The sequence below is a fragment of the Babylonia areolata genome, chromosome 20 (genome assembly GCF_041734735.1).
Source record: "Babylonia areolata isolate BAREFJ2019XMU chromosome 20, ASM4173473v1, whole genome shotgun sequence".
NCBI classification, from domain to species: domain Eukaryota; kingdom Metazoa; phylum Mollusca; class Gastropoda; order Neogastropoda; family Buccinidae; genus Babylonia; species Babylonia areolata.
In genome coordinates, this window is record NC_134895.1 from 51,971,872 (window position 1) to 51,987,740 (window position 15,869).

Here is a 15,869-nt window from a genome sequence, read left to right on the forward strand (position 1 = left end):
CGAAGGGAGGTTGCGCTGTCAGTGTGTGTATGTGTGTGTGTGTGTGTGTGTGTGTGTGTGAGGGGAGGGGGTTTGAGGGGTTTTGGTGTATATGGGATTTTTTTTCCCTTTGTGTGTGTGTGTGTGTGTGTGTGTGTGTGTGTGTACGCGCGCGCGCGCAAAGTGTGTATTGTGTGTATGGCCGGGGTGGGAGAGAGAGAGGATTCTTATCATTCATTTTCATTACATCAGTCTTGGATTTATATTATTATATGTGTGGATACCCACAAGACTGGTCAGTGCTGTGATTGTGATAAACGGGGGAGAACTTAAATAACAACAACAACAACAACAAAACGCAGACTTTGACAACAAGACTTGTGCGATGGAGTGCAGCCTTCGCGTGAAGGATCACGGCGACATTTTTCAATCGTGAAGGACTCTACTAATGGATTCAAGCGAAGGTCTGGACGTTTCCCCTGCGGTCAGATTCTCTCGGCGCTTCCAAAGCGGACGTGTTACCAGCAGGTGGCCACTGCACGAATCATCAGTAGTGCTTGTCCACCGTGGATGGTCCAGCACGACCAAGCTTGATTCCAGTGATCGTGGATGTCTGGCTGTGCACTGACATTCTGGTGTTGATACTTTTGTTATTGATATACGTTCATCCCGAGTCTGAACCATTCATTTTTGACTCACTTGTGAAAACAAAGTGAGTCTATGTTTTAACCCGGTGTTCGGTTGTCTGTGTGTGTGTGTGTGTGTGTGTGTGTGTGTGTCAGTGGTAAACTTTAACATTGACATTTTCTCTGCAAATACTTTGTCAGTTGACACCAAATTAGGCATAAAAATAGGAAAAATTCAGTTCTTTCCAGTCATCTTGTTTAAAACAATATTGCACCTCTGGGATGGGCACCAAAAAAAAATGAAGCCTAATTACATGCAAACTGCATTTACTGTTATATTTGTATTTTTTGTATTCTCTAAACTTGGCACTTTGATCTGATATTCTGACCCAACAACAAGAGCAGTCATTATTATCATTTTTTGTTCAAACAGGAACTTCTTTTGCTAAGTATGGAAGTTTTATTTATTTTGCAAACGTTTTGATGCAGATAGTAAAAAAGGGAAATTACTCTGTAATTAATGCTAGGGGACTTAATTCGAATCTGGTTAGGACTTCTTTTTTTTTCTTTTTTTCTTTCTTTTTTTTTGTTAACGCGAAGCTTTATAATAACAAATACAGAACACATTTTAACGATTAGATTTTTTTTAAGTGTATCACAAGTGAGTCTTGAAGGCCTTGCCTCTTTTGTTTGTTTGTTTTGTTTTGTTTTTTGGTCACAACAGGCTTCTGTGTGAGAAATTCTAGCTGCTCTCTCTTCCCAGGAGGGCACCCTTTTTATAGTCTGCAAGTGCACTTGACTGACTGATTGCTATGGATACTTATATTGCCGGCGCCTATCCTCGGTCGGAGACCAAGCTCGTAGCGCTTTACAAACACGGGGTCATTTACACAACAGGCTGCCTACCTGGGTAGAGCCGACTGACGGCTGCCATTGGGCGCTCATCATTCGTTTCCTGTGTCATTCAATCAGGTTTCAGGCTCGCACACATACACACTCAGACAGACATGTAACATTGATTTGTTTTTCCTTCTTTTTTTTTGTTGTTGTTGTCAGAGTGGGGTTTTCTACGGAGTTTGGCCAGTGACTACCCATTCATTGCCCCCCCCCCCCCGCCCCCCCCCATATATATATATAAACTTGAACGAGCGCTGAGTGTATGCTGCATACGCACAGTTTATCGTCTCATCTGACTGAAAGACTACTATCCAGGCCACCCTGTCACACAAGGTCGAATGGAAAGAGGCCGGAGTGTAAATCCCGGTCCGTATAATTATGGGATGGGACTCGAACCGGTACACACTTGCTTCCTGGTTGGGCGTGTTGCCACCATGTCACCGCTGCACACATTCATATTCTGATTTATATCCTATGTGCACCTATGGCTGCCTACATGGCGGGGTAAAAACGGTCAAACACGTAAAAACCCGTTTGTGTACATACGAGTGAACGTGGGAGTTGCAGCCCACGAACGAAGAAGAAGATGATATCGTATGTGGAAGTTTCAGGTCATATAACTCATCTCTTTCATGTCCTATGATCTCTGGAATGAAAGTGTGAATTTTGCTTTTGTACAGTGCCTGCTAAAGATTTGATGTCCATGTACGTAGGCCTATCATGTTTGTATTTACCACGGGAATTGATTTATCTGTTAATATAACCATGATTTTTTTTTTTTTTGTTGGGGGTATACTTCGATCACCAACAACGTGGATATGAGCGGTGGTGAGCTAGTGATAGAATTACTGAGTAATGAGTAACTTGAGTTTTTGTGAGGCGGCGTGTGTGTGTGTGTGTGTGTGTGTAGAGTAGTTTAGTGTGTGTGTGTGTGTGTGTGTGTGTGTGTGTGTGTGTGTGATACAGCTGAGAGTGTGTGTGTGTGTGTGTGTGTGTGTGTGAGAGAGAGAGAGAGAGAGAGAGAGAGAGAGAGAGAGATTCTCCGGATTCCAAAACGTTTGAGCTTATATTATGCACTTCATCCGTCGGTCTACAATCTGCATCTTCAGCAACAATACAACCACAGATTGGCAGCATTTGTCGAAAACAAAATTATAACAATACTTGGAGAATAATGTGTGTGTGTGTGTGTGTCTGTACAATTTTATTTACTTATGATCTTGTACAACCGAGGGTGTTGTTTTTTTTTCGTTTTTTTTTTTTCATTTCATGTTTACTTCCACGTTGCTTGAAATGCGGCACATGACTACGCACGATATATATATATTTTTTAATCTGCCATTTATCATTCTTGAAATGTCTGTACGTGTGCTCGTTTTAACCTGAGATGAGTTACTTATCGAGTCATTGTTCATGGGAATTGATGCATCGTCGTATCAGTCATATCAACTTGGAACTTCATGCATAGACACTGACCGAAAACGTTCTGTTATTTCGTCTGGCATGATCTTGTGTAAGCAAAGTGGCGTGTGTGGGTGTGTGTGTGTGTGTGTGGAGGGAGGGGGGTGGGGTGCGCGCGCACAAGCATATGTATTCTACGTGTCCGCTTGTAAGAGGTAGGTCCCAACACAGACACTTTTCTAATGATGGTAGAAGGCTGTGAAAAATTCAAAAAGAGGTTTGCGTATATCCTCTCGTTTTGTACGAAAAACTGGTCGCAGTTTCTCATTCGCAAAATTTTAATGTAATGTACTGTGCCGGGACTGACAAAGATTGTGAACGTTTTATAATTGAAGAGTACAGTCTAATGCATTGTCACGAAAATCACCAACATTTATCTTCAATCAACAAAGAATCTGTTCAGCTAGCTTTCTTTATTGAGTGACATTGCAACACGTGATTTGACATTGTCTGGACCAACCCGAAAACGGAGCATGGCTGCCCACAAGGCAGGGTAAAAAAGGTCATGCACATAAAAGCCCAACGGCATTTACATGTGAACGTGTTATTTGCAACCCACGAACGCGGATAAAGAATAGTCTAGACGGGCGTAATAGTTGAAGCACTGGACTTGTAATTTTATTGGTTTGGGTTCGATTTTGGTATGAACAGCCCCTGGATTGAGGTAGATTTTTTTTTCTGATTCCCACTTCAAATGTAGTTATGTGTAGCCCTTTAAGTGTCTTGATACCTTTTGTGTGTCCGCACAGGAAAAAAAAAAGATCAAATACATATTAACTCACTCAGTACAGCCAGTCCTCTCTTCTCCTCTACACAGATCCCTCGGATGTCCAGTGGGCGTCTGAATGACCCAACCTTTAGCTTCCGTCGTAAGAATTGTGGTATTCTTTGTCAGCATTCACCTCTTCAGTATAAGAGCCTTCCTCTTGCAATATTTTGATGATGGTAATTGGGGTGAAACGCTGTTAACGTCGTCTCTTTCGCCGTTCGTATGGAGAGAGTTAATTTGTCGAACGTCCAGTGACTTTTCCGTGTCAGTGTACAGCGCGTTATGGGAAACAAGAACATAATTTATGTGGCATACACGATAAAAAAAAAAAAAGGGAGTATGGCTGCCTACTTTGTAGGTGTAAACATTAATACACGCAAAAACAGCCCACGTATAGATCTAGATACGAATGAACGCGAGACAAAAAGAGACAGACAGGGAATTATTTAGAAATGAGGGGCATGACACAGAATAACTCTCCAAAGGGAGATCATCTTCTCTCTGGGTCGTTCACACGAATTACAGAATGATGACCCTTTCTTTGAGCACACAGGTTTTTACAAACCGTGGGAGACCAACTGCTGAGGTCTCCAGCACCACTTCCTTTCACAGCACAGTTTTAGTTTCTCTCTGATGGTAAGTTTCAACTGTCGAGGTGAGGGCTAAGTCTGAGTTGACAGCCAGTGAAATTAACTGCAAGATTATGCAGGAAGTGTGTGTGTGTGTGTCTTTACAAGATGTGCCTTCATTTCATACATGCAGCAGTTTCTGCATGTAGAACTCAAACTCTTCTCTCTGACTCGGGTTTGAGGTCCAGGGATGACAATATAGGAGGTCCAAGTGCACTATCAAACATCTCAGAGACCCCTCATCCAACATCCCCAAGCCCCCAACCTTCCCACCCCATCAGCACATTTTTCATCTTTCGAGCAGACCAGCACTGAAATGGACGGACATTTTTCTGGTGCTTGCTGGATTGGTCTGATTCATATTGAAAGATATATTTGTTCTCACATGGTGCCTTTTGACAATAACATATGAATGTGATTTTGGACTTGTGATGTCAGTGGTGGCAATGTGATTTCAAGCATGGTTTTGATTAATATGCATTGACAAGATTGACTGATATGTGTATACATGATTGATATGCAGACATGAATGTCACAAGTGCCTGAAGGATTTACTTGAGGTGGCATCACACATTTTTTTTATAGTGAAAAAAAATTGACACATTTTAGTGCTTGTTTGCAATGGCATGTGAGAGTGAGTGTATGTGTGTGTGTGCTTTTGTGTGAAATGAGAAGAAAAGACAAATGAAAAATGTTCTGCCCCACTGTTAATTGTGGAGTAACTGACCAATAAATGTGTCTGCATTTGCATAAATGAATGTCTTTGCATATATAAATATGCAGAAACAGTAGCAGGACAATGTTAGAAAACATGACTGATCAGGATGCCAGAAAACAAACTGTATCACAATGCCATGGATTAAGAATTGTAAACTTTTTGATACTTTTCTTGCTTCCAGAAATAAATTGGAAAAGAAATTACAATGTACACAATATTTTCACATTTGGAATTAAGAGAACGAGAGAGAGAGAGAGAGACAGGGAGAGAGGGAGAGATTTTTTCTCTACAGGATTATTCAACTGTGTGTTGAAAAAAAACATACCCGCTACAGCAAAATCTGCTCAATCATGAGCCCAAATTTCTGAAGAAATGAAAAAGAAACTCCCTAATGAAAGAGACCAAACAATTGTTTGTTCAAACCTGAACAAAACACAAAAGGAATGCTGCATTGCAGCAATGCTCTCCCTGGGAAGATAGCCTACTCACACAGAAGTATGTTGTGATAAAGTAATACAATTGAAAAAAAGTATATATATATATGTATATATATATTCATAAATACATACGTATGTGGAGTGATGGCCTAGAGGTAACGCGTCCGCCTAGGAAGCGAGAGAATCTGAGCGCGCTGGTTCGAATCACGGCTCGGCTGCCGATATTTTCTCCCCCTGCACTAGACCTTGAGTGGTGGTCTGGACGCTAGTCATTCGGATGAGACGATAAACCGAGGTCCCGTGTGCAGCATGCACTTAGCGCACGTAAAAGAATCCACGCCAACAAAAGGGTTGTTCCTGGCAAAATTCTGTAGAAAAATCCACTTCGATAGGAAAAACAAATAACACTGCACGCAGGAAAAAATACAAAAAATGGGTGGCGCTGTAGTATAGCGACGCGCTCTCCCTGGGGAGAGCAGCCTGAATTTCACACAGAGAAATCTGTTGTGATAAAAAGAAATACAAATACAAATACATAACCCAAACAGACCTGAGCTGCAAACGTGCTTGTGAATACCATGTACATTTCTTAAGTGTCATCATCGTCCTCCTTCAGTTTCCAGAGACGATAGCTGCACCAGAAATGTAGTCACTGCCGGGCATTGCACTTCCTGCTGTGGCTGTGTAGACCGATGCTGGAGTGGCAATCTCTACTGCATGTGGGACAGATATAGGTAGATGCTGCTTGGTTTACAGAGTATGACTTGCGTGTGGCTCTTTTTCTCCTCAGCGAATCAATGTGGCATCTCTCTGCATGTTTCACCCCTCTCTGAATGGCAATTTCGAGGGTCCACGTGAGTCCACAAGACTTTCCCAGGACAGCACATCAATACCTGTACATTTCAGGTCCCGTTTGCAAGTGTCTTTGAATCTTAGTCGGGGGCGGTCTTGGAGCCTAGATCCCTCTGATACTTCGCAGTATAGCTTTGGTTAACTAATTCCAGACATCGTCTTCTCCCTTTCCCCTGCGGAGACCCCACCAAGTGGGTGTCTGAATTGCCTGTCTATAGCTTTCAATATAAGAACATGCTGTATACTGTCTTCATCGACCTCTTCAAAGAGCCTTCCACATGTAACATTTTAACCATGTCATCAGCAGTGAAACAATGTCATTGTTGCCTCTTTTGCCATTCGTACAGAGAGAGAGATAAAACTGTTGTGAGAAAAATCTATATGTGTTGGATTTCATGCAGATTTGTTACAGATCACTGTAGAAGCAAATAGCTCACATCAATCTCGCATCCAACAAAAGTATGCAAAACATAACCCATAGTTGGTAACTGGTTTAATGAAATGCATCTTTCAATAATCAATAACTAAAAAAAAAACAAGAGAGGCAAGGCCTTCAAGACTCACTTGTGATACACTTAAAAAAAAAAAAAAAAAATCTAATCGTTAAAATGTGTTCTGTATTTATAAAAAAGCTTCGGGTTAAAAAAAAAATTTTTTTTTAAAGTCCTACCCAGATTCGAACCCCGCGTGTTCCGGTGAGAAGATACTGTCTTACCCATTACACTATAGTGGCTCCTTAACTGACGTTCTAAAATTTAATATTTCAACATACTTTTTTAAAGGGTGATAAATCAATTCCGGTATTTGCAGTGTGAACGCTGTTTAAAAAATCTTTAAGAGCAATAAAAAAAATTCTTTTAAGTCCGCGGTCACCGCAATCACACTGCAACATTTAGCAATTTTCTCTAGATCTAGATAGATGTACAAGTTTAGTTACACCCACCGGGAATGTAGTACAACACGGTCGATTCAATTTCTCTTTTATGTTCATTCCAGTTTTATAGTTTTAAAGTTGATATGAAAATTTAGTATGCTGTTAAACTAATAACATGTAGAGCCAAGTACAAGTACTTCTAAACGTCGTAAGAAGTGAAAAGGACTTCATTTTGAGAAAAGTCAAGACTGGAAATTTTTTCGTTTCATCATGATCAGTTCAAGGGTATTAACTCGCATGGTTTACAATTTTTAACTGTGAATTCCGACTGATACTGTGGATATTTTTATGGCAGTTTGGGGCATAATCCAGTAAGTGATGAGGCGTTCACAAATATTTTTCTGAATAAATATTTAACGGTCTCCTTCTCCAACTTTCCATCACATGTTATCGTGTACTGTCCATTGAATATAGGACTGAACGGGCAGGTCAACAACTTGAAACAAAATGGCGTTGTTCGCGAAGAATATGAGCACATGCTTTGAATGTGTATAAATATGTGTACGCAATTGAATTTTGCCTATGACCTTCAAGGCTCCGCCAATAGATCTGTAAAGTCCACTCGTGGTATTGATGTTAGTATTTTCCGAAAAAGACCACTTGGGTGAATGAACATAGTGAAAGCCCTATGCACTGAGAGTAAAACACACAAGCTTTTTATGTATTGAGTATAATTTCAAAATGTAATGTTTAAGATGAGAAAGATCAGTTTGAAGCAAATTAAGTCCCCTAGCATTAATTACAGATTAATTTCCCTTTTTTACTAACTGCACCAAAACATTTGCAAAATAAATAAAACTTCCATGCTCAGCAAAAGAAGTTCCTGTTTGAACAAAAAATGATAATAATGACTGCTCCTGTTGTTGTGTCAGAATACCAGATCAAAGTGCCAAGTTTAGAGAATACAAAAAAATATAAATATAACAGTAAATGCTGATTGCATATAATTTGGCTTCTTTTATTATTTTTTTGTGCCCATCCCAGAGGTGCAATATTGTTTTAAACAAGATGACTGGAAAGAACTAATTTTTTCCTATTTTTATGCCTAATTTGGTGTCAACTGACAAAGTATTTGCAGAGAAAATGTCAATGTTAAAGTTTACCATGGACACACACACACACACAGACAACCGAACACCGGGTTAAAACATAGACTCACTTTGTTTACACAAGTGAGTCAAAAACAAAAAAATCAAACAAAACATATCCTGCCTTAGATGTGATTTAATCACATCTTTCCACCTGCAATCATTCACTTACACACACACACACACACACATGGTTGCCATAGGCCAAAAAACAAAGACTTGAGCGAAGTAATGTCACCACCAAAAGGCTATCATCAAGCGCAATACAAAGAGCAAATCCTAAGGCAAATAAAGAGATGCAGTTCTCTTAAAAACAGTCTGATTTTAAAAGATGGTTCTTGTACTGTCAGTATGATGGCTGCAATAGCCGAGTGGTCTCCACACTCAGCTCTTTCAAGTCTGGCCTTAAAACCCACCTCTTCCCAAAAAAGCCTCCCTTCCCTGCCTCTTCCTTGTCTTTAGTTTCTCCAGTTTTAGAGTTATGCGTGTGTGAGAATGACTGGTGCGAAAGCCCTTAGATTTGTCTATGCACAAGATTCAGCGCTATATAAGTACCATTATTATTATTATTATTATTATCATGTGCAATGAAAATGTGTATGTTGTGGTGATTAACTTACAACAGAAAATTCTTCCCCAACCACTATTACAATGATAGATCTGGGTCTCCAGTTGCAATGCTGAGAAGACTGAAAACATCACAAAAAACATTTCACCGTCATGATACACTGTCAGCATACTCCTCACCTGTAACTGGCATCCTTGTTTAATTTTATGTCTCCTGGAAGCTAAATGCTGAAAAGTCTTTAATTTTTTTTTTCTTTCCACCAATGTCCCATTAATCCTGCAAGGGTCAAACCCACAGTTTCATATCAGGGGAACAAAATGCCTTCAGTCGACGGGCAGTTGTACCACACTGGTCTGGGTGAAGTTGTTTTTTTTTTTTTTTTTGCTGTCCCATCGTCTGCACTGTTTCAGTAGCATTATTCCCATTTAGATTCCCATATACACAGCCGGACTCGGGTTCGTCCAATACAGTTCCAACATCGGCAGATCGCAGGGAACCATCGATGTTAGGTCGCCAGGAGGTCACACACCAGAGGAGACCCTGCACTGCTGCTGAGTCACTTCGGTGGTATTCAGTGATGCCTGTTTTGATTTAACATACTTAGGACACCACCTACTAAGCCCCGTACTAACGACAATAATGGCTTAGTCGCGGAGCCAGACTGAGTGAGCATCCCTCCCAGAGTGGAGACAGCCACCACGTCCCTCAAACAACAGCCCCCATCAATCTGCCGACACTGAAGACACTGACAGGACTCACCCCAAGATACGGAAGTGGAGAAGCATCCAAACTGAAGTCACCATGAGACTTTGAGACTGTTTTGTTTTATATTGGTGATGATAAGGAGGTGGATGACGATGACGATGTTGCTATGGAGGTCCATTTTGGTTTGGGACTGTGACAAGGCTGTACTCCACGCTTCCTGTCATAATGATATCCCAGCATTAACCAGGCCCGAGAGATACAGACACGTGCAGTGTTGGTCAGGTAATTAGAGCAACACACCCAAAGACGCATCCTTGACGTGGATGACACTCGACTGTGTGGTCCCAGTCTCCCCATTTAAGCCCACAGGACAGCCGGCCACGGGCCGAAAAACCCACCTCCGCTGGGATTTGAACCCACATCCTCCCAGTCGTCAGTCCGTGACACTAACCACTTCGCCATGGCGGCTGGTGGTCTGGGTGAAGTTAACATCTGAGACATAACTTGTTTTGTTGAGCTTTCTTTTTGTTACTGGGAAATCAAATAGCTAAGCTTGTTTTGGTTTTTTTTTTTTTTTTGTTTGTTTCTGTCTCTGTATTTAGAAACTCTGCTTACTCTGGATGATTTCCATCTATATACATGTAAATAAACACTGTCATACCCAGATATGGTCAAACGACAAGATGTATCAGATATACACACACACACACACACACACACACACACACACGTCAAGTGCACACTTACACACCCACCCTTCAATCCCCACCCATCCAGACCGTGCCACCATCACACTCACAACACACCAGGACACACACTGAGTGGCACAGTCAGCATCAGAGGATCTCAAACTCGGAGGAGCTGGGCTCGTCCGGCAAGGAGTTGGAGGCGTGCACAGGCGAGTTGTTGTTGCTGCCCCCCGAGCTGAACAGCTCCAGCCCCCCACCCAGCCCCTCGAACCCCCTGCCCCCTTCCTCCCTCCCCTCCCCCCCACCCTCACCACTCCCCCCTTTATCCCCGCCTCGCGGCGTCTCCCCTGAACCGCCACCCCCCTCTGCCCTCTCCTTGTCCGACTTGTCGTGCTTATGTTTGTGCTTGTGCTTGTGCTTATTCTTCTTCTTCTTCTTTTTGGCCTTGTGGGTCTTGCTGCTGCCACTGGGGTCCTGGCTGCTGGGCGTAGACACTGACGATGACGGGAAGATCCCCGGGGTTGGGGGAAGCGACGACAAAGCGAACGCTGCCGCTGTAACATGGATCTGCTTCATGAGTCAGACACTAAATAATAATGTTAATGATGATACTACTACTACTACTACTACTAATCATAATGTCAATAATAATGTCAATGTATATCGCACATATTCTCTAAACTGGGCTCTAAGTGCTGAACAAAAATGGGTAAACAGACACACACACATGCACAAAAAAAAAAGACTGACACTGGAAACACAGATCTGCTTCATGAGTCAGTTGTGAAATAAGACTAATAATAATGATGTCAATTTATATAGCACATATTCTCTGAACAGGGCTCTGGGCGCTTTACAAAAATGTGAAGACAGACACATGCACAAGCACAAAAAAAAAGACTGGCATGGGAGATAATATACTGGGACTACAGCTCTGCTTCAAGAGTGAATCGCTAAATACTATTACTACTACTACTACTACTAATAATAATAATGGATACTTATATAGCACACTATCCAGAAATCTGCTCTAGGTGCTTTACAAAAACGCTTTTGATAACATAAAACATTATATCTATGTTACATACACACACCAAAATGTGACCACACACACACACACACACGCACGCACGCACGCACGCACACACACACACACACACTGCATACATACATTTTAACATACATGTGTATCTAACAGCTACCCTAACACATACACACACATAGGTAGGCACATACTTACATAAACACACGCACACACAATACACATTCATATACATGCATGTAGTTGTGGGCCTGCCACAACTGAACTTATTGCTGAGGGAAAAGGTGAGTTTTGAGACGAGACTTAAAAGATGCGAGGGAATCAGAATGACGGAGGTTATCAGGGAGCTTGTTCCACGTCTTTGGCGATTGAAAAGAAAACGATCTGTGTCCATAGGTCTTACTTCTGACGTGAAGTATCCTCAGAAGTCGAGTATCAGAGGAAGAACGGAGCTGGCGAGACGGGGTATAGATATGGATGAGTTCAGAAAGATACTTTGGGCCAGATCCGTTGACTGCAGAAAAGGTCAGAGTGGATAGCTTATAGTCTATTCGATCAGAAACAGGCAACCAGTGGAGAGACTGAAGGAGAGGAGAAACATGGTCAAATTTAGAAGCTCTGCAAATGAGTCTGGCAGCGTTATTCTGAATTCGTTGGAGTCTGTCTAACAGGTATTTGGGAAGGCCGGCCAAAAGAGATGTCAATTCATATAACACGTATTCTCTAAACAGGGCTCTAAGCGCTTTACAAAAATGGGAGAACAGACACACACGCAAGCACACACACAAAAAGGCTGGCAAGGGAGAGAATACACCAGGAACACAGCTCTGCTTCATGAGTCAGTTGTCAAAGAAGACTAATAATAATGATGTCAATCTATATGGCACGTATTCTTTAAACAACAGGGTTTAGCTGCTTTACAAAAATGGGTGAACAGACACACGTGCACAAGCACAAAAAAATGGCTGGCAAGGGACAGAACACCCGGGGAACACACCGCTGATTTGTCAATTATTGGTCTCTGAAAAGCTGGCAAGGGAGAGAACACCTTGGTGGCTGAAATACGTCTACAACTCTCGCTTCAAGAGGTAGAGGAGTGTGGGCAGCTAGCTCCCAGTTCTGACTTTTTAATTTGAGGAAAAAAAAACAAAAAACAAATAAACCAAAAACCTCCAGCATCCTTTTTTTCTTTAATTTGCATATATGTAGTAAGTATCTATGAAAGTACAGATGATCAAGATTTTTCTTTTAGCAGTGATTTGTTGGCTTGGACTGAAAAAGAAAACATAAGTGTTGTCGAAGTAAACAAAGTCACAAATGCATACATAAACACACACTTGACTTGCAAACAGACACATACACTTCCACTTTCCACACAAATCTCACCTTTGCACACACATACACGGTTGCTCTCTCACACACGAACGACACACACACCTTTCACATGATATAAACAACCTTTCAAACATCCATCCACACACCAAAAGACAACCACACTAGTGAATACCTCCAAATACAAATTCTCTACACCTCCAAAAACACACACAAACCACTGTATGCGTGTGGGTGACTGATTTCGGCACTACTGAAAATAGTTTGGATCCAGGATCCAGCGTCCACCAAACCAAAAGTGCATGTCTTAATACCAAAACAAAGTAAAGGGTAAAAAAACCCAACTTTTTAAAGAAATACATAAAAAGAAAGTCATCAAAACCAAAATCTGAATAACGCATGAGTACCCCCAATCATGCTGCAATATATATTTTTTTGTATCCCTCATGATGATCCCAAACTTCCCATTCCTCACCTGTCGACATTGAAGTGGATGGCAATGATGTCTGCTCGTCCCCGGAGTCATCACTGAGGCGGCTGACGGCGTCGTGCTGAGGCACCCTCTCTGCGGCCGCTGACGAACCCATCTGACCCAGCTGACCTGACGACCCTGACGTCATGAGCGTGGAGGCGCCCTCTGCTGGGACAGGGATGGACGACGTGCGGGGTGGACTGTCCAGCTTTGTCGGTTCCTGGGGGAGGGTCCGTACATATCAGCCGAAAAATTTGAAACCACAGTGGGATCAAATGAACTGATTGTATCAGTAACAGTAATGTCCAATTTTAGCATCTTGAATTATTGCACATATTGGCTATATTTGCATGGATTGTTGGTCAAAAAAGCAAGATGATGGCACATTAGTTTAGCGACTGAATCTGCAACAAAATGGAGTAAAATAATATACAAATTAAGAGTCAAAATCCACTTGAAATGGGTTACAACATCCACTCATAGTGATATTGTTTCATACATGCACAAAAATTGCTAGTAAAATAGGTGCAATAATTTAGGATACTAAAACTGGATATTAGGCAATTACAGTGTTTCAAAGTGAAGATATGCAATGCTTTTATGTGTACAGTCTTTCATGTTTAAACTAGATTTTTTTCTTTTTTTTTAAAGTCATGATCAATATTTTCATGTAGAAGTGACTGTACAAACTGACATGACACCGACAACCACTCACCAGCCTGGGCTTCTTGCTGGGCAGCTCCCCTTCCTCCAGCTCCATGGGGTCGTCCCTGACCTCAGACTCAGGGGAGTTAGCGCTGTGACCAGAAGGTTCGAACAGCGGCACATCCTTCAGGTCCCTCAGCACCCCCGTCCCGCCCAGTGTCTCCGTGGGCTGGGTGGTGAGGGTGGAGTCGCTGGGAATCCCCCCACCCCCACCCCCAACGCTCTCTGTGTCCATCTCGACCACCACCTCCCCCTCCTCCACCACCGTCTGTTCGACCAGGGAGCTGGACGAGTCTGCTGGTGCTGTGTCTTGGGACTGAGGGGGCAACAAGTATGTTGTTTTCGTCATCACTGTGATTGTCTTTTGCTTGTTTGGTTCTACTGGGAATGAGGGGCAACCAAGTTGTTTTTGTCATAATCGTGATAAACACTGTTTGTGTCATCATCAAGGTAACCTTTTGCTTGTTTGATTCTATTGGGACTGAGGGGCAACATTGTTTGTGTCATCATCATCATCCTTGTCATGGTAATTATGCATGTTTTATAACAGTCACTCAAGTCTTGGGACTAAGGGCAAAGATGCTATCTAATAATAATAATAATGATGGTATTTATATAGCGCTGAATCTTGTGATGAGACGAATCAAAGCACTTTCGCACCAGTCATTCACACGCATGCATAACTCTTAAACTGCAGAAACTAAAGACAAGGAAGAGGCAGGCAAGGGTGGCTATTTTGGGAAGAGGTGGGTTTTAAGGCCAGACTTGAAAGAGCTGAGAGTGGAGACCTGACGAAGCGAAAGAGGAAGTTCATTCCAATTGCAAGGTCCAGAGACAGAGAAAGAACAGCGGCCAACAGTCGAGTGTTTGAATCTGGGTATGCGTAAACAGAGTGGATCCGAAGCCGATCGTAGTGAGCGAGAGGGAGTGTAGAGGTGAAGGCAGTCGCAGAGATAGGAAGGGGCAGTGTCATCATCATATTCAATGTGATAATCATTGCCTGTTTGGTTATACTGCCTGTTTGCTTCACACTTGAGTCAGCCACCATTTCTTAGGACCGAGGGGGCAACAAATTTCTTTTGATTGTATCATCATCATCATTACCATCAGTGTGATAATCATTGCATCTCTGGTAACAGTGCATGTTAGAGTCACTCCTAAGTCTGCTGCAATCTCTTGAGACCGAGGGCAAAGGACATTTCACTTTAACACGCTCTACTTGATAATAAGAACAGTACTACTAGTACTATTACTACTTCTACTACTAACAATGTACATTTGTCTAACACCCTTTGCCCTAAGAGCTCTTGACGCTTCACATAAAGGAAAAAGTTACAAATTACGTGAATTGCAAATGTCCACTCTCTGTCTCTCTCTCTCTCTCAATACAACTACTACTACTACTACTAACAATGTACATTTGTGAAACACCCTTTTTCTCTACGAGCTCTTGATGCTTCACATGAAGGATCAAGTTACAAATTACATGATGAATTGCAAATGTCCACTCTCTCTCTCTCTCACTCCCTTCTCTCTCATAAATACTGAGTTGGCAGGCAGGCGTCGGGTGGTGTTGCAGAAGTGAGAGACAGAATGCTTACAGATAGTTTTCTGACAGGTCCACAGGACACACACACACGCACACACAGAGGAAATGTCCAGCCCTAGCCAACAAAGCATGTCACGTGTGTGTTTCTGTGACAGGATCTCTCTCACCTTGCTGGTGCCTGCAGGAAACATCTGTTGTACGGAGGGGTTCACCGTCGTCCTTTTTTCCTTCAGGTTCAGCACCAACACGTTCTGTGAGGACATAAAAACAACACATTCTGTGAGGACACAAACAACACATTCTGTGACTGAGGATACAAACAACAACACATTCTGTGTGCACACAAACAAACAACAACACATTCTGTGAGCACACAAACAACAACAACAACATATTCTGTGAGGACACAAACAACAC

At 42.2% G+C, this 15,869-nt stretch overlaps 1 protein-coding gene across 1 annotated transcript in view; it reads right to left on the minus strand.

The window, feature by feature from the left end:
- Positions 1–6,976: 6,976 nt before the first annotated feature.
- Positions 6,977–15,869, minus strand: part of LOC143294706 (transcription initiation factor TFIID subunit 2-like) — a 41,913-nt gene continuing 33,020 nt past the window's right edge. Inside the window, exons 21-24 of the mRNA XM_076606117.1 lie at positions 15,620–15,703; positions 13,914–14,219; positions 13,202–13,418; positions 6,977–10,906 (exon numbers count right to left, since the gene is read on the minus strand). Coding sequence (XP_076462232.1) covers positions 10,500–10,906; positions 13,202–13,418; positions 13,914–14,219; positions 15,620–15,703 — 1,014 coding nt within the window. The 3' untranslated portion in view covers positions 6,977–10,499. The remainder of the gene's footprint in view (positions 10,907–13,201; positions 13,419–13,913; positions 14,220–15,619; positions 15,704–15,869) is intronic.